Genomic DNA, 19,483 nt, shown 5'->3' with positions numbered 1-19,483 from the left:
CATGAGTTTGAGTAAACGAATTGTCAGAAATTCCTTAACGTTATGCCTTGAATGTTTATTAGTAAATTAGTGTCCTGCCCAGAAAAGTTTTAGTTGGTTGTGGTGGCGTTATGTGACTTAAGAGATTTAGAGACTTGAAATTTCAAGTGGTTTCAGTGGTAAAGAGTGTATGATGTCGTGCTTCTTAAAGATATATCTTGAAGCAGTTGCTTTTCATCGACTAACTAGGGAACCATTGGGGTTCCTTTTGAAATCTTTGAAATCACAATCATGGGCTGCAGTGGTTGGTGTAGTAGATCTCCAGTTGGAAGCACACCTACTAAAATCCCCAACTATCTCTCTCATGACTTGTGAGAGTGTATATACAAGAATCCTGGTTCTGCTATCAGTAATCAGTTGAAAGTTTGAATAACATGAGTTATTCCTCATGATATGTACAGGCAAAGGACGCATCCAAGAGGCGGAGAAATCGCTGCAGTGGCTGCGGGGTTGGGTACAACCCGGTGATGTACAGGCCGAGCTATCCATGCTGGTCAAATCCATCCAGTCCTCTGCAGAGTTGCACCAACAGTCAAGATCATGGCAACCGTTCCTGCGTCGGACGTTTCTGCGACCCTACGGCATCGTAGCTCTCGCCTTCTTCGCAGGCCATCTTGGCGGCATGACCACCCTGCAGACCTTTGCGGTAAGTCAAACGGTTCTTAATCTTGCCCCTAAAGTGTTTTGATGGACAATATTAAAGGATAAGGTCTTTCTTCAGAAGAAAACTTCATAAGATGATATTTTTTCTCCCATCTGAAGTGTTTTACCAGGATAGGTCTTCCATCTCAACTGATGTTTTTGGTAGAAATGGCCAGTCATTTGAACTTGGCTATTGAATAGTTTGTTTTATCAACTAGAATAATTACTATTTTATAAACCCTGTATTTGTGACCATTTTTCCGCCTCAATCGATCGTTTGGGATTTACAGAACATGGGAATTCTTCCTCACAAGTTATAAGGTTGCGGTTGGATGGAAATAATTTTAAACTGACATTTCCCAATAATAAGGAAAACATTGTAGGCGATTCTTAGAAGCCATACTAGTCACCATAACAGTACATTACTGTTATTGAAATGAGGTAGTAATTGCTGAAACTGAAAAGGCCATAAAAAGATGCAAGCATACAACTTATGAAATGGTTGTAATCTAAGATAAAGCCAAGTGTTTTACGCTGAAATAAAAGCAATGTCAACGTCATCGTTTCCGTATGTTTCATTAGAGTTCCTAGGTCCGATTATTTGTAAATTTTTTTGATATTTTTGATAATAAAAAGAATAAATTTTATAATTTTTCTCGTTTTAATCGAGTTGTGCAGGAAACGTGATTTTCCCCCGGACATTTACCATCGTTAAGTGATACAATCAGTAACACTGCGTTTGAGATTAGCAATCTGATCTCTTCTTCAGGTAAATATCTAACCTAACACATAATTACAGTCTAGGTAGTAAACGAAAAATACCAGAACGCTATGCCACCATAAGTCAGAAACCACAACACCTACGTGGCGTGTCTATTCCATGCACACTAACTGCAGAGTACAGGTCACAATATGTCTGCACTCACCAGCCAACCACATAGAACCGAGTTTCCGTTGATATCACACAACAGCTGGAATGGGAAAGGCAGAACTAGATCCTCCATAGGGATGAAGGAACTAATGTATCTGGCTGTTTTACATTCTTCTGTATTTATAAACGATTGGTGTTACAATTTTAGTTCCAATTTTCTGGTTATTTCTCCACAATTGTCAATTCGTTTTTCAGGTGAGCATATTCGCCGAGCTGGGAACACCTGTGGACAAGTTCATCGCGACAATGTTGCTGGGCCTGGTGCAGCTTCTGGGAGCGTTGGTCTGCGTCGTCTCCGTCCACTGGACAGGGAAGAGGCCCCTGACTTTCGTCTCTCTGGTGGGCAGTTCGATCTGCTTCGGCCTCACAGCGGTCTACGCCCACTACCACAAGTTGAATCCTGTCTCCGTAGACTACAGCTGGATGCCCCTGGTCCTTCTGGTGGCTGCTGCCTTTCTCACACACACCTGCATCAGGTTGTTGCCATGGATACTCATCGGAGAGGTAAAGTCTTCAGCACTTGTATATAAGAGTTGCCCTTACCACATTTGCCCATCATATGGTTTGATATATCTGTGTCAAGAAAAATTTTCTTTTTCAAAGCGATTTCTTGCCCAAAGTCTACTAGTGCCTCTCACACTTTGAAAATACCAGTCGCTGTTGACTTACACAATGCTGCATGTTCAAAGAAACCTTCCATTTTATAAGAAATAAATAAACTCCAAGTAGGCTTTCAGACAGGCTGCAAAACCTTAAAGAAGGCTACCATTTATCCTTTCTTGGGTACAGTCGACCTTACCGAAAGTAGAATACTCATATTAGATTTAATTCTTTTTAAATCCACCATTTTCGAAGGAAACAAACATTTTAAAGGAAACATTAGTTTTATGGTGAGCGTTAGCAAAGCCTATGTCTTTGAGGTCTGAAAAATTGCATTTCTGTCGGTCTGTAGGTGCGATGTCTAAAAGACTAATTATCAGATTGCACAAGGCTCAGTTGTATATATCCAACATCGAGTTCCAATGTCGGTAGATAATGTCTTCAACTTAGAAATTTAGCGAACCTCTTCGTCTACCAGACGTGGGTCTTGCGAGCTCCTTGTTTGAAATGTGTAGATTTTAGCTGTCTGCACGGATTACAGTGGTATTCATCAGGTTTAAGATGTTATAACAATCTAAGAAACGAAAATCTAGAATAAATATGTTTAAAAATATAATGTGCAGGAAACTTGTCTCTTATTTCTTAGAATTTTTATTTTTAATTTGTCTGCAGGTGTATCCACCGGAAGTTCGTGGCACGGCCAGCGGTGCTTCCGGCTCTATAGGATACATCTTCGGCTTCCTCGCCAACAAGACCTACTTCCTGAAACTGGACATCCTCTCGCTCGCGGGGACGTTCCTGGTGTACTCCGCGGTGAGCATGGCAGGAGCAGTGGCGCTGTACCTGGTCCTGCCAGAGACGGAAGGGCGGACCCTGCAGGAGATTCAGGAGCACTTTGCCGGCACGAGGAACCTGCTGACGGAAGGAAGGAGGAGTCGGAGAGAGCAGGGAGAGCCGACCAAGTGGGCAGCAGACAATCCCGCCATGGACCACCAGGAGAGTCACCTCTAGTGGGCATGGTTGTGATAGAAGACCTAATGGGAAATTGTACCTTGTGATATGATAAGCCTAAAGGCTAAAAGCTAATGGCTTAACGGTATCCGGATGGGAGCTCCCGACAATATTGTAAGTGACAAAATATATTTAAATATATTTCAGCATTTTGTACTTGTTTCAAAAGGCATCAAATCCAGTTTTGCAAGGATTTAAAATAAATTTCAAGAATTCCAACCATTCATTTTTAAAGTTCCAACTAATAACAGATTTGAGAAAAGTTTTTAACTAGTAAATTGGTGAGTACTATTCATAAATTACTTTTAGAAACGCGTTAGTTGTTTCTCTGTTGCCTTATACCAGGAGAAACGAATCTACGAATACAATATAGTTGAAGTTTACTTTCTGTACATTTTTACTGATGCCTTCAATAGAATAATATTGTTTATTTTCCCCCGTAATCAAGATTTGTCACTATAACACATATACGTAGTTAATTGTGTGCAAAATGTCGTGGTTTCACAATAGTCTATCCACAGTAGGAAGAAAAAGTGTTACCTAAAATGGTACCACCCTAACATTTGTATACAAAGATTAATAAAAAAATTCTGATTTTTAAAAAACAACGTAAATCCATTGTTTTAAAGACCATTGATTATTTACAATTTGCCACTTACAATATTGCTGGAAGAACCTATTTAATTTTAGTCACCGACTTCAAATATTATTTTAATTAATGATTTATAAACATAAATTTCACTTAGGGACAAAAGTGCTTTGGTTATTGATTATTGAATCGAACAAGAGCAAAGTAGTAGAATTGCAACATGTAGTTTCATAACAATGTTTTAGTTCCCTGTTGTAGTTTGGAGTTAAATTTAAAAAAATCAAGAAAACGCTGAAATACCACTCCACAGTTTAGTTAACAATAGTTATTTCGGAATTAGAGACACTTGCTTGATAAATTAAAATAGTAATCGACTAAAATTTTTGTTTCTTTAATACAGTATTGTTACTGGCAAAAGAAAACCTTCATTGCATAACTATTGAAATGAAAGAACCAAGAAAATCTACATATTTGCTCTGTAAGCCTTGTCCCACTCCTGCTTCTTTAATTTTAATTGTAATAAACTTTAATGATACTGTAATATAAAAAAAAACCTCAAAACTTAGCTCATATTGGCTTCTCTTTGTTCCCTTCAAACACTAAGATACTACATTCATACCCTCCAGAATTGCAAACAGTCTCAATGCTTGTTTTCGTAATTATTGTTAATTGAAAAAATGTTGAGAAATAGTTTATAACGCACTTGATTATTTTTAAATAATAATAATATCAATTCTGGGCATTGTTAAAAAAATAATTTGAACCACAGTTCCAGCAATAAGATTTTATTTTAATTTATGACAGGTAAGACACATTGCTATAACACAAAATCCAATCATCGCTTAATTTGTATTAATATTTTAAATAGATTAAAATAATGGATACATATATTAATAAAACAATCTTGTGAGTGCATAAATTTGAATTTTAAACGCGTTATTATTAATTTATTAAATATCAAAATTAAAAAATAATGTGTCATTTATTGCCAAGAAATACAAAAGTAATTTCTTGCCGTATTCCAGTAGTCATTAATTATATTTACAAATAAAAATCAAGGATTCAGAGAAAAACAGGCTGGATATTTTTTATGCTAAAACCATTTTGTTGGTTGTAACAGAGTTTTACTTATGGAAATTTCTAATTTATTAATTTTGGTAACTGTTCTTAAGTTTTAAGCATTTCTAAGAGTAAAACAAGAAAATTTTGGATTTTTATTTTGTACCTGTTCTTGTTTTTGTTTAGTTAAAAAATCCTCCTCAGTTGGAAAATGAAGCATTTTCTAAATAAAAATGTAATTATAATTAAAAAAAAGCAATTTAAATTAAACAAAGGACTATTTGTAATATAAAAATATACCCGTATCGATATATATGTCCGAATAAGGTTTTAAGTATTGCAAACTACTCTATAACAATTTACGAAATATACATGGCCCATTTTCTCTGAAGCCAAACCATAGAGTAAAAAAATAAAAATTTATTTATATATACATTATTATGTTTTTATTTATGTTTTTAATTGTTTATTTTAAATCATTTTATGTTAGCTTGTTATACAATTAATAAAGCCGATATTAAAATAAAAATATGTTGTGGTATGCCTTAACATTTAAATTCAAAATTCGGCTTTTCTTCTCTAAAGCAACAGAAATTGTATTCATTAAAAGTTGTACATAAAACAGTTCTTGTATTAGTGGTTATTTGCAAAATAAATTTAGTTATGTTATTTAAATATTTTAGAACACTTCAACAAAACTTACTCTTTAACTTTACTGCCCTTAAATGTTAAAGAATGTAACCATTGTAATCCATAACAATTATCGCTAGTTCATTCAGTTATGGATAAATTAGTGATAATTGTTTTGGAAATGAATCGCGGTGTCCGTTAAATCTGTCTCAACATAATTAATTGATATTTTTAAAGTTTAGATTAAGTGCAATCAAGTATCACTGTTATGCAATTAGTTTAGGATTGTATTGTATATAAATATATTACTATTTTTATAATTATGTTTTATTTTTACCTAGATAAAAATAGTCCTTCCCTCATTCGGAAGAATTGGATAAATTCTGTGACAGAAATATTAATAGTTTATTTGTTATAGGATTTACATGTACTAGCTACCTTAAAAACGATTCGAGATAAAACAAATTTTTAACAAAATCTTTATAAACTATTCCAGAATAAATTTACTTTTTCTCTGTGTAGCAATATAAACGAGTTATGAGTTTTTTTTATCTTAATGGCCACAAAATTAAAAAAGACGGCCACGTTGGTCAATGAATTTAGCCGAGATATTTATAAAATACATTTTTATTACATTGGAATTGTTTCTGTATTTATTACGTCAGTTTTTTGTGATCGAGAAATCATTACGGGATTAAATTTAATCAATATACCTATTGAAAATCGTAAGAATTTTAAAAATGTTTTTGAAGTTAAGGTTAGAAAATGTTGGACGGATTCCAGAACATTTGTATTTTTTCTATAGATTCATAAATAACAGAGTTATGAGCGTTAAAGTTTAAACGTCCACAACGTTGGAATTGGAATTTTCCTTAAGTGCTACAAAATATTCGTTTATATCCAAACAAGTATTTTGATTGGCCTTAACTGACAACACAGTTACATTATTCTATATATGATTTATAGTTATTGTAGAGGTTATGAACATGAATTTTAATATCTTATTAGCAAATACGTATCAGACACATTACCTTACCGAAGTACAGAAACTCCGACATTTTTGGTGGCACGAATTCCGTTAGAAGAGTGTTGCATTTCCATTATAATAATGACATACAGCCGTTGGCTGAGCGTAAGCGAAGCCTGTACCTTGAAGGGATGGGAAAACTTCACTATTATCTGTGTGTGAATTATGGATGAAGGTTCAGTTCTATGGCAAACAACAGGATTTGGCTGAGCGTTATCGAACATTACATTTATTGTTTAAAGTTTGTGTGATGATGGAAAGTTTAAAAGGATAATAGTATTCGAACATTCGCCATCGTTATATGTTACAAAAAAAGTATAAAGACTTCAGGCGTAAAAAGACTGTAAGAAAAAACTAGAAAATTGACAATAATTAAGTGATACCTGATGAATTGAATCACGTCCAGGCACGTCGTACTTCTCGAAACGTAGTGTTATTTTTTTTTTACACATGACGATGGGAAATGTCCCAAACTCTATTGTTTGGTATTGGTCTTATGGATAACTATGGCAGTGAGAAAATAGCGGAATAAATAAATTTGTGAACAAACTAAATACAATCATATGAAAATTTAATACGACATGGTATCTTGTAGCCTACATAGAGTACCATCACTTTAGAGACTTGGTGGTAGAATGTTTTGTTTACTGCTTTGAAAAAGTACGTGAAATATATGGAAATATATCTGAACCAAATTTTTAATTTATAGTCTTTATATTTTGCAAGAAACTAGTTTTTACATGGACTAGTATGCGACTGCTACGTAGGTGCAATACCAGCGATGAGATTTGGCTGAGCGTAATTGAAGCCTATCACTAATTAGCCTAACACAATTTCCGCTTTGTCTGCCGAGAAGGATGTCTACACTTACTTTTCTTTACACTTGTCTGTCTGTCTCTCTGCAGGATATCTCTAGAATGAAATGAGTTAAAGATTTACAATTTTGCACAGTTGGTGTGGCGCACCTTTAAAATATGATTTGTTATTCCATAATGATTCAACAACCATCAACAAATACGGTTTTATATGCTATCATGTAACAATTAATTAAGCCAATTCTGCACCAATGACTACACCTAGACCACAATCCCCTCCCCTCCAACAGACAGCTGTACCGTCTCCCCTACAGCTAGTGATTATATCTCAATTGAGGGCTATTGTCGAGGGTGTTTGTGTTTGGGGCGCTTTTGCATCACAATGGCCGGGCATCATAGTCGAGCGCCCCTAAACTGCAACTGACGCTAAAATATTTGGCACACTGTTCTGTAAGTTTTAAACGTTTATTCCTTTGCCTTGCCGAAGTTCACTAAAAAACTGCGTTAACCCTTTGAGTGCCAATGTCCTAATGGTAATATGGCATAAAAATACTCATTATTTATTAATAAAATTGGTTTTTTACATAGTCCAAACACAGTTTACAGACTATTATTTTTTATGGTCAAATATACAGAGTGTACTTTGGAAAACCGTGGATCAGCTGTTATAACATTTTTATTGTCATTTTAAAATGGTGTTGATAGGGATCATTATTATTGATTTGGTACTTATGGTTATGAAAATGTGTGTTTATCTGTTATGTTCATTTTTTTAAAAATTTTGTTCTTTTTTCAATTATCACAATAAAATATATATATTTACACACAAGTAAGTGTGTATAATAATACTCAATCCAGTCATGATATTATTTAAGGTAGCAGAATGCTTTAATAAATTTTTAATTATGAAATCAAAGTTTTCTTTGTTTATTTCTCATAAGCAATACATGATAGTATGATAACTCCAGTAATTTACAATTTTCGCAAACTAAAATTAAGTTGAAAACAGGGTTTATGCATACCTAGGTTAGGTTCTCTAGCCTGCTGCATTGTATAAAACATTTAAATATGGTGGCAGTTTGAATTTGTATAACATTTTTATATCCACTATCTCATTGAGTCGAATATCTTATTGAACTTGAATTAAATTGAAAATGAAGATTATATACACTCTGCTGAGAAAGTACATAGCATGGTTAGGTACACCTTAAATTTAAAAGAGGTATTAAATTCCTAGTCCAATAAAACAATAATTCTTGTTCTTACGAGTTTATCGATTCTCTTAAGGTTTCAATATGGTGCCTGCAGGGCCGTACTCAACTTTGGGGGCCCCAGAAATGATATTCGGCCGGGCCCCTTGATGCCCCCCTATGGCTATCCCATTGACAACATATTATTATTTTTCTAAATGGTTTTATTTCTAAAAATAAGTAAGTACGAAAAAAGATCTTATTAATCGGACTATTTTAAGCGTTGTTTGAATTAAATCAGTGAACTCTAAAAAATGTTTAATAATTAGTCTATTAGTTGTCCGATTGAAATTAGTTTTTATATATTTAGATATCCGTGTTTGCGAGAAAAATCTTTAATAGACGTGCTGTTTTATCTTTATTTTTATCTCTCTTTTGTAAGGACATTCCAGTATGACTCATCGTGTTGAGGTATTTGATTTTTCATCGCAGGAACTGTTATTGACTTTCCCACTTGAATGCGCGATGACAATAAACACGATCGAGATTTTTGAATCAAAATTAAAATTATTATTTTATAAGTAATAGTCACAGTCTTCGAAATTCTAATTAACGATATTACAAATTTAGCCTACAATAGCGTTACAGTTATTAGATCGAGCTATATCGTCCGTTAACACTGTCCCTTCAAATAAACGTGTTAGGGGGGCTCCCTATGAACACGGGCCCCGTTAAAATTGTCCGAAACCCCCAGTCTTAGTGCGATCCTGAGTGCCTGTACAAGATTTTAGGGAATATACGATAAAATAGCTGCCATACTAGTGAACACGTTTCATATCTAATTGCAACCCATCCTGGCGTTGTCGTAATTAATGTAACCACAGGCTATCTACTCAATTAAATGTTTCATTACGTCAGTCGTATTTATTAATTTGCGAACAATCCCCTCGGTTATTTCACAGTATATGCCGTATCCTTTTAATTTAATTAGTAGAATAGTATACTGTGAAATACATACCATTCATCTAACTTACAATTCCATACATACAAAGTTAGAGATTAAAAAAACTCTACATTGATAAGAACCACTTATTTGATTATAACAATTTTATTGACATCGTATACGTTATTGGGATGTTTAAAAGTTGGCTGAGATTCAAAATTTTGAAAATTAATATACTGGCATGTTTATGTATCTTTAAAAAGTCTTCATACTATTAACATTGTACAAGTTGATGTTGGAAACTATAAATCCATTAGTGATTTGATATTTTCAGATTCTAGAGAGACAATCCTCCGACTGTACCTTAAGAGATGTTAAAACTTGGTTTTTTTCATTTTAGTTTGTAATGTTGTATCTATTCATTCCTCTGAGGAAGTACAGTGGCGAACAAATTAATCCGAACAAGATGAATTTTGACAGAAAACTTTATTTGTACATGTATAGTATACAATGAAACAACTTACACGCTATTAGTAGTTTATATGACCTCCCTTATTTTTGATGAGCTCATAACCCTCTTTGGCATTGATTCCACCAGTGTAGAACAATGGTTTTTAATGTCTTCATCATGAAACCAGACCCGAATTACCGACTTGATTAGTTCATCTTTTCTGCAACAATCCATTTTCCCAAGTTTTTTCTTCAATATTGCCCAAAGATTCTCTATTGGGTTTAGATCGGGAGAGTTCCCTGGCCACGACAAAACCTCAATATGTTGATTTCTGAAGAATGCTTTCATTTTTTTAGAAGTGTGACATGGCGCAAGATCCTGTTGGAAAATGAGATCTGGATTCCTTTGCATGAGTGGGACGATTCTACGTTGGCATATGTCAATGTACTGGTCCGATTTCATCATTCCTTCTACAGGTACAAGTGCTCCTGTCCCCTCATGGGTAAAATAACCCCAAAACATTTTTTTGTGGGTATTTAGGAGCTTGTTGCAAATGGGCAGGCGACAACTTCTCATCTGCTGACTTACGGACGTAGGGTACTTTCTCGCCTTGTACAAAGAAATGCGTCTCATCCAAAAAAATCACATTTTTCCACATTTCAATAGTCCAGTCTTTATGATTTTTTGCCCATTGGAGTCTTTTTGACATCATGGCTTTGGTCAATAACTGTTTCTTTTTAGGTTTGATAGCAACCCTCCCAGCTGCGAGCAATCTCCTACGAACTGTCATGTCAGAAACATTGGTCCCACTAGCTCTTAAATCCCTATTAAGATCAACAGCGGTCATTCTCGGGTTTATTTTACTTTTTCTTACCAGTAATCTGTCTTGTGTTGGCGTAGTTTTCTTTTTTCGGCCACATTTTCCTTTCCTTTTTGGTGAGAAGGAACCTGTATCACGGAAACGTTTGATAATGTCATTCACTGTACCTAACCCTACACTACACTCACTAGCAATCTGTCTTTGAGTCATTTGTGTGTGTTGAGACAATGCAACAATTTTTGAGCGTTTCCGTGGAGTAATATCCATTGTTGTAGACTGTACGTCTTTGTGACTTAATACACTAAATATGGTAATACACAGAAACTAATATAAATCCACTTATATAACCAGATAAAAACACTTAAATCAGTATGTGTACATATCAGCAACATAACCTCAATTACCAAACATGAACTTATTGCATTCTGGGTAAGCAGGCTGCCACTGAGGGGAAAATTCCCAACAATAGACCAAAATTTCCCTTTGTTCGGATTAATTTGTTCGCCACTGTAAGAAGAAGCCAAATTTCAGGGCAGAAATTATGGAGTTTGTGTTACTAAGAGTAAATATCAGCAAAACATTTCCTATTTAAATCAACAGATTCTTTTCGGTGGACTTACAGCACTGACGTCATCACTAGTTGAGAAAGCTGACTGCAGTATGTGAAGTTTCCATTTACACACAGACTTTATTTCTGAACAACTTAAGAGTAAATTACATCACGTGTTGTGTAACAGGCTTTGCTGAGTTGTATGCAAAGTTTCAAGTCTATGGCTCGTTTTATTCTCGAGATGCAGACAGAGAACGACAGCAATCGTTATTTTGAAGCAATTGTGTCAAGCTAGTGAGTGATGACTCTAACGACGCTCAGCCAAATCCCATAAAGTGTCATGCCCCGTCATCGAACTTAGTGATGATATAGAATTGAAGTATCATGCTGAATTCCAAATCTATCAGTCAGTGTGTCTCAGAGGTATCGTGCAGAAGTCAGCCAGATGGATAAACAAACAGACATAAACATTTTTTAGCGCCTAGTGTGACAAAATGATGGAAATTTGGCCCGAATGTATCATAAAAGTTAACGACCATAATCTTAAAACTAAGAATCAAAACGTGCAGAATACAGGCTAATCCAAAATTAAATACCAACATGTAAGAACGTAGGCAGGAAAAAATGTGGGAGAAGGTCAAGACAACTGATATTTTTTCAAAGTGGAAAGAAAATAAGGCCCCATTTTGTTCCTTCAAAAGGTTTTGATTCGTATCTGTTTAACGATATTTCAGCAGTACATGTCAGTAATACTGAATTATTTAAATAGTAATAATCGTTTATAAAAAAAGTATAATAAGCTAATATTAAGCTCCGGACACCTTGGACCCCCTCGCTGGCTACTTCCTTGCAATCATGCCAAGTTACATTGGAATCAATTAAGACTGCGGTACCAGTAGAGAAGTAATCGTTCACGCTCGTTAAGCTAAAATACTGTTTTATATTATAGCCTAAAAAGACTTCTACAAGGGCCATCTAAATAACAGTAGTGAACATCACTAGTAAAATTTAAAACTCTTCCATTTTGCTCGACGAAACGTTATAGGTAATATTTAATTACACCTTTCTCGAAAGTTTGAAAAAAAAGTTTTAACGTCTGCCTTCTTGAAGCCTTAAGAGTATAGAGTATTATTAATTTGGAATTATTTCACACTTCTGGAATAATTTATATTTTCCACTGTGGTAACAGAATTTGGAGATTGCCTTATCTCCACCATTTAGAAAATTAAAAACAATGTCTTATCTATTTATCGAAGGCATCTGTAAATCAAATGATATGTGTCCTTATTTTCTTCGAAATCAGTTAAATCTTTCAGGAGTTATCACGTTCAGAAAAGGTGTTCAATTATACGGTTCTAGAGTTCAAAACGGATGCAGATTAACAAAAATTGTCGATAAATTCGAACAGGACACGAATAATTACCCTTAGTGTTATTACTCCTAGTGTTTTAATGTATTTTCAGTAATTATCAATGGGTTTCAACGCGCAGACCCGCGTGTATCGTGTATCTTGTATCATTGATTGAAGGGGTGAGCAGCGAAAACAGGGGGAGAGCGCGTTGATTGGTGCACTTGACGCATGCGCAGAACAAGCTCCGCCCCCTACTCAGTGTAGTGTCAGTGACACGTGTAGGTCACGTGTGAACACTTCTACGTAATCAGTGGTGGTGGTGCAGTGGTGGTGGAATAGCACCAACAGGTTAGTGGAATAGCTAATATTGGTTTTTTAGACTCCACATACATTTACTGGACTCGTGCTTCCTCTAAAATGATGTTTAAAATCCTAGTTGCAACTGTATACCAATTTCTTTTTTTCAGTTGAGAGCTTTATCTTAAAATTTATGAATAATTTAATAATAATTAAAAATCAACTAAAACGATTGCAACTTAACAAGAAATGCTTAAGTAAAAATGGGCACCAGTCTCCAATAAATGATGATCAGCAAAGTACAAGAACGTAGCCAGGAAAAATGTTTGGGGGGTCAAGACAACTGATATTTTTTCCGTACGGTAGTGGGCAAAGTTTGTTTCTTAAAACGTTCTTGACCCGTTTCTATGTCGAGAACGACCTCTCAGCAGTACATGTCAGTAATACTGAATTATTTAAATAATAATAATTTTTTTACTAAAAGAGTAATTGAAAATTTTAAATTTGGCGGGTCTGAACTCCTTGGGTCCCCTCGCTGGCTACGTCCCTGACAAAGTTTAAATGCATACTCTATACTTAAAATATATATTTAAAGGTCGCAAGCAACATTTATTTATTTATTTATTTACTTGTCAACGGTAATACACCATTTTACAGATAAGGATATCAAGATGACAATACAAATTATAATCTATACCATAACCTATAATCATTTCAAATCTATACCTAAATTTATTCTTAAGGTGTCCTTCAGACGGATAGCCAAAACGATAATCATACAAAAAGTTATTTTCAAACCCACCCGGCAAATAAAAGAGAAATTGTGTCAGCCCTCTGGGTGATAGGTTGCAATGACAGCCACATTCTATGATTGGACTTAAGCCTCATTCTTGTCTATGTAGAAATAAAAATCCATGCAAAATTTAATGTCTAAAGATAAACTTTTCTCGAGAAATCCGGCCAAATGATACATTCAAATTTGTGATCATTAAGTTAGGTTTTATAGCAGTGTTCAGATAACAAAAATTTCTTTGAGTTAGAGATCAATGTTGACACCGACTTTGAAGACTAAATGATATTCTACTCAATTACATTTCACTCTGTGAACAAAAATCACCTGTTGGAAACTCATATGACTGGACGCAGTTTGTTTACAAATTTAATTATTCAGCTATTTTCTCGATGCATTTATCATAAATCCCTCTAAGACCAATGAAAGTCTTCTTGCACAATTTCAAGTTTATAGGTCAGTTCTTTTTCGGGATATCGTACGGACAGACAGACAGACAGACAGACAGGAATGATATTTATTCATGTCCTTCGAGTAACAGGCTTCTCTGACGCTCAGCCAATATAGTTTATAAAACAATCGAAGGAGAAGTCTTTAAAAAGTTCATTATGCATGTCACATCTCTAAACCATCAGTGAAATAAAAGTGCAGAATAGTATGGTAATAATCCAACTGATTAAAACGCAAAACTAAAATGAGCCGCGATTTTTGTAAATAGTTCCAAATTAATGTTAGCATATTTTTGGTGTTCCGGTAAAATTTTCAATCGATTAACAATTTTTATCACTTGAAAATAGTCAGTAATATTTCCTTTCTCCAAAGGAAAGGAACACCTATACAATAAGTGTTTTTTACATTTTAGCTTACTTTTTATAGTTGCCCTCAAGCATATACTCTAAAAAAGGTAAACTACAAAAAAACTCCTTAATAGATAGAGATATAAATGCAGTTTTATATAATATGTGATAATGAAGTAAGAGCAAAACAAATATTTTTATTCATAAACTACAGTCTAAAAATATTTTTAATGGCATAATAAGACAATTATTGCAACTTATTTAGAAATCATGCTAGTCAATTTTAAGAAAGTTTGTAATTAACTTCAAATAATAAATGTTTGGAAAAGAAATATTTAGAATCAAAAATTCTTTTACATATAGTTTATTGAAGTCAATGCAACACATTTTAAAACGTATTTCACCAAGGAAACTTAAACATCCAGTAAATTTAATTTTTGAATTGCGATTAATCACCGATAAAATGAATTTTCATGTATTAGTAAAGTGACTGTTGAAAAACGAACCTTAATTTATCGAATTAATGTTGAATATTGAATACTAGTTATTAATAAAGAGAGCATTAAATTTAATTTTTTTTTAAAGCGAAATCTGCAAATAACATATGTATGTATAGGATATTTTATCACCACTTCTCTCTTTCCAACAGAATCTATATGTACTCTGTAATTATTTGTATTATTAATTAAAATGATATCTTTGATAATTTACATTATATTATACGATTTCAAAGTGAGTTGTAATATTCGTTTGTACAGTATGCATCATTTTAATTGTATTAATTTATTGTTAGTTTTATTTCGTCTATTTATTACACCATATTAAGTAGTAATAAAATAATTATACCTACAAGAATTGTTAAAATCATTCTCGACATATAAACAGGTTAACTGACTTTTTTAATGTTTTTATAGTTTGTAATGTTTTAAAATCTGTCCATGAACTTGATAGTATAATAAGTAGTATGGCGAGTATATAAATTAAATTTTTATAAATGTATAGTACCCAAACAACCCTTAAACAACTCTTTAAAATACGGTTGAAGATAAAAATGTTAATCTTTTGCATGATGTACATGCGATGTAGTAACATGTTTCAACGATTGACGTGGTTTTTTTTCAGATTTATAAGTTGAGGAACATTTTTAACATTTTATTGTGTAGGTATACAAATAAACTACATAATAACATAATAACATGACTTTTTGAGGCATTCATTTTATTTATGGACCATTAAAAGGAACGTTATATAGCTTATTATTGTATCAGGGATTCAAAGCATGGCAAGAAATTACATTATAAAAAGTTTCGTAGGTAGGCAATATGTATGCGTGTTGTTATTGCAGACGGGATTATTTCAGGCGCATTGCGAATATCTTATTCGGTAAAAATAATTATAACAAGTTAGTGCTATTACTATCGTTTAGAAATCATTTATATTTAAAGTATAACTAGGCAACTGGACTAATTGTCGAACAGGGATGAAGAAATTGCTACATAGTAATATTTAAGAGGTTTAAGCGCTCTTTGATAAAATTAGTTAAAAAAGAAAACGAATACCGTTTTTAATTTATCTCGAAAGAAATTATGTGTAATAATGTATTACTTTGTACAAAACCTTTCTTTACGTTTTAATTTTTCAAAACCAGACATATGATATGTAAAACAAAATAAAAAAATTGACCAAATCGTATTTGCTCCAAACCGTTTTTAGATTCGTTTAGTTTTATGATTACTCAAAACATTGATTTAAAAAAAAATTAAATTTTTCTAGTGTTGCGCAAATTATTATTTTGTATTAAATTGTCATTCTTAAAAATCATTGTATGGTTTGTTAATAACACTCTAATACGAGACTCCACAACCATAATATTCAAAAAGATATTGGATTTTTATTTTATATATATTAAAATTGAATTTTGAGTTTAGCTTCAATTCACTTTCCTTTTATTGCAGTGTCGAAGAAAGTCGACGACGAAGTAGCTCAAAACGAAACATTTACATCATATTGATGTCAAAGACACCTATAAATAGGTGAAGCGGTAGTCTCATTGTCTCATCAGGTCGTCGACTTTTTTGGATCTCTTCAGACGAACATGACTCAGATTCCAGGAGTCAAGTCTGAGACAGCGTCAGATTCCAGACGCTGCAATAAAAGGAAGGTGAACTGGAGCTAAACTCAAAATTCAATTGAATCAATCCTTCCTACCATAGCTACGTTATGTGTAGATTGAGATTTAATAATATGCCTTAAATTGGTGCCTGGTACTAATAACTCGCAGGCCGGTAAAAACATCCAACTGATTGTAATATTTGGGGTGAAGAAGACACTAATATAAATCTTTTTTAATACTCGTATTAAGACACAAATGAAAGCATGCATGGTGGTTCGTATGAAACTCCCGCGATCTTAGACACTCTGGCATTCTTTGGTATAGAACGTATAACATGCATTTTAAATAGAGAAGATAAGCCTTAAATTTGTGTCTCATTTCACTGTAGCTTTGATAAAAGAACACTTTTAATCTGGATAAATCCTTTTAGTTCTTTGTTTGGTTGTTTGTTTGGTTGTTTTTATTGGGAAGCTATAACATTTCCCCATTACTCCCATCCCGATAAGTTCAATATAAACCTAGCACCTAGGAAGTCAAGTCTGCCGTCGAGTCTGCAGTGACGAATGCCCTCGCCAAACATGCAAAAAGAGGTTAAGAAGTTGCAGGATGAGGTGATCATCCTAACAAGGCGTGTGGGTGAGCTTGATGAGAGGCTGGGAGAGAGGTCAGATGAGCTGGAGCAATACCAGCGCAGAAACAACATCCGGATATTCGGCGTAGAGGAGAAGACCGCTGAAGACACAGACCAGCTTGTGATCGATCTCTGCCGTGACCGACTAGGCCTGGAGATGACCCGAGAGCAGTTGAGTCGCAGCCACCGCGTCGGGAGATCTCAGCCTGGACCAGCACCTGACGGCCGTAAGAGGAGTCGTGCCATTATTGTTCAATTCTGCAGCTACAGGGACCGGCGGAAGGTTTTTGATTCCAAGAAACGACTTAAGGGATCTGGCGTCACAATCAGAGAAGATCTGACGGGCCCGGCGGACGGAGGTGTTGCGACAGGCGACGGCGCGTTTCGGGGCCAGGAGCACTTGGACCCATGATGGACGCGTGATGTGGGTCGGACCATCAGGGCGCTCGGGGTGTGTGGCGACGAGACTGGCGGACCTTCCTGTGGCGAAGATTGGACTGGCTACACCTATCAGCTAAGACCCTCCTTTTACTTCTAATATTCACAATTATTTTTGAAATTGTTTTATATTGCTAAAATATGGTTTTACTCTATTATTTAAAATACTTTTGTCTTACGTATAGAATAGAAGTAAACCTTTTTATTTATTTTTTTTATTCGCCTAAGTTGTGTATATGTGTTTGGGTGTGTGTGTATGCGTGCATTGTATGTATGTATGTGAATATGTAATGTATACCCTTCAGCGAACTACATATTTTAGTTCAGAGTCTCTTACCTCAAAGTTGGAATACAGCCATACTATTAGTTACTAGCCTAATGATATTTATACTTGATTTGGAAATTAACTACATTCGTAATACCTATTATTTTGTCTTAATAAGCATATGCGTGTCGTATATATGTATGTATACTATATATAGCATACTTAATTCAAATATTTATAATTTATGAACCTACTGTATTAGAGATTATTACTATATGAAACAAAATATTTGCTCGGAACATATTAATTCATTACTAAATTAAATATTATTTATTACATATTTGTTTTATGAGCTAATCGCCTTTAATTTTTAGTCCAAGTCGTTAGAACAGTTTTAAGATCCCCCCCAAAATTTACTTTTTGCCACTATTTAAATTATTTACATTATTGGAGCTGACCAAGTGAGTAAATGAAAACTATGTCAGTACCCACGTTTTTCATTACGTGAATGTTTAAATAATAAAAATATTATCGATTTTTACTGTCAGAATATGTCTTTTTTTATTAAACCGTATGAGTGTGTGTGGTTTGAGTGTGTAGCCGAGTCTTGTGCCTGTGTCGCGTGTCGCTCCGCCTCGTCGTGGTCTTGTCACGGCTAGCCGTGCGGAGTCCTGACGCACCCGCCCGTGCTCGACGCGCTGTCGGTGCCTCTGCCTCACCTCCTCTCCACCATGCTCTTCGCCAATCACTGTCATCTTTCCGTTCTTTTCTTAAATTGGCTCACGTCAACGCTCAGTCCCTCTTCTGCCACATAGATGAATTCCGCACTATTTTCGATTCCATTCAATTTGATATCATTTTAGTCTCTGAAACTTGGCTTAAATCCCATATAACTGACAAGAGCGTTGAGCTTCACGGGTACAATATTTATAGAAACGACCGCACTTCGAAGGGAGGCGGTGGAGTGGCCGCTTATGTAAAATCTCATCTTCCTGTATCTGTCCTTTACTCTTCCGATAACTCCAGGTTAGGGTGTCCTGAGTACATGATTATCGATATTAGTTGTAATGGGATACACGTTCTAGTGGCTGTGTGCTACAGGGCACCTGGCCTGGATTTTCATGTGGAATTCGAACACTCACTTATCAATTTTATGGCTCCTTATCGACATGTCATTGTGATGGGGGACTTTAACTGCAATTTACTGGGACCTGATAACTACGACAAGACCAACTTGACTAAACCTCTTCCTTTCTTGTAATTTAATTATTCTTCCACTAAACGCCACTCACCACACAGCTACTGCCGACACATTGCTGGACGTTATGGCAGTTGCTGACCCGGATCGCGTTGTGCATCATGGACAATACCCTGCCCCTGGCCTTTCTCGACATGACCTCATCTTCTGTGTTTACAGACTATCCATTCCTAAGGCGTGCCCCAAATTCGTATCCTTCAGAAATTACAAATATATTGATTCAGATGCTCTTCTCAATGATGCGTG

The 19,483-nt window shown here is 34.7% G+C and overlaps 1 protein-coding gene across 2 annotated transcripts in view; it reads left to right on the top strand.

Moving 5' to 3' along the window:
• LOC124366394 (facilitated trehalose transporter Tret1-like) overlaps nucleotides 1-5,821 on the top strand; it is a 62,739-nt gene extending 56,918 nt beyond the window's left edge. For both annotated transcript variants that reach the window (XM_046822915.1, XM_046822916.1), the window contains exons 6-8: nucleotides 441-685; nucleotides 1,808-2,116; nucleotides 2,885-5,821. In XM_046822915.1, coding sequence (XP_046678871.1) covers nucleotides 441-685; nucleotides 1,808-2,116; nucleotides 2,885-3,223 — 893 coding nt within the window. In that variant the 3' untranslated portion in view covers nucleotides 3,224-5,821. The remainder of the gene's footprint in view (nucleotides 1-440; nucleotides 686-1,807; nucleotides 2,117-2,884) is intronic.
• The last annotated feature ends 13,662 nt before the right edge of the window (nucleotides 5,822-19,483 follow it).

This window comes from Homalodisca vitripennis, chromosome 7 (genome assembly GCF_021130785.1).
Source record: "Homalodisca vitripennis isolate AUS2020 chromosome 7, UT_GWSS_2.1, whole genome shotgun sequence".
In the NCBI taxonomy this organism is placed as follows: domain Eukaryota; kingdom Metazoa; phylum Arthropoda; class Insecta; order Hemiptera; family Cicadellidae; genus Homalodisca; species Homalodisca vitripennis.
The sequence above is the reverse complement of the archived record's forward strand: the minus strand, read 5'-3'. Positions and strand labels throughout refer to the sequence as shown.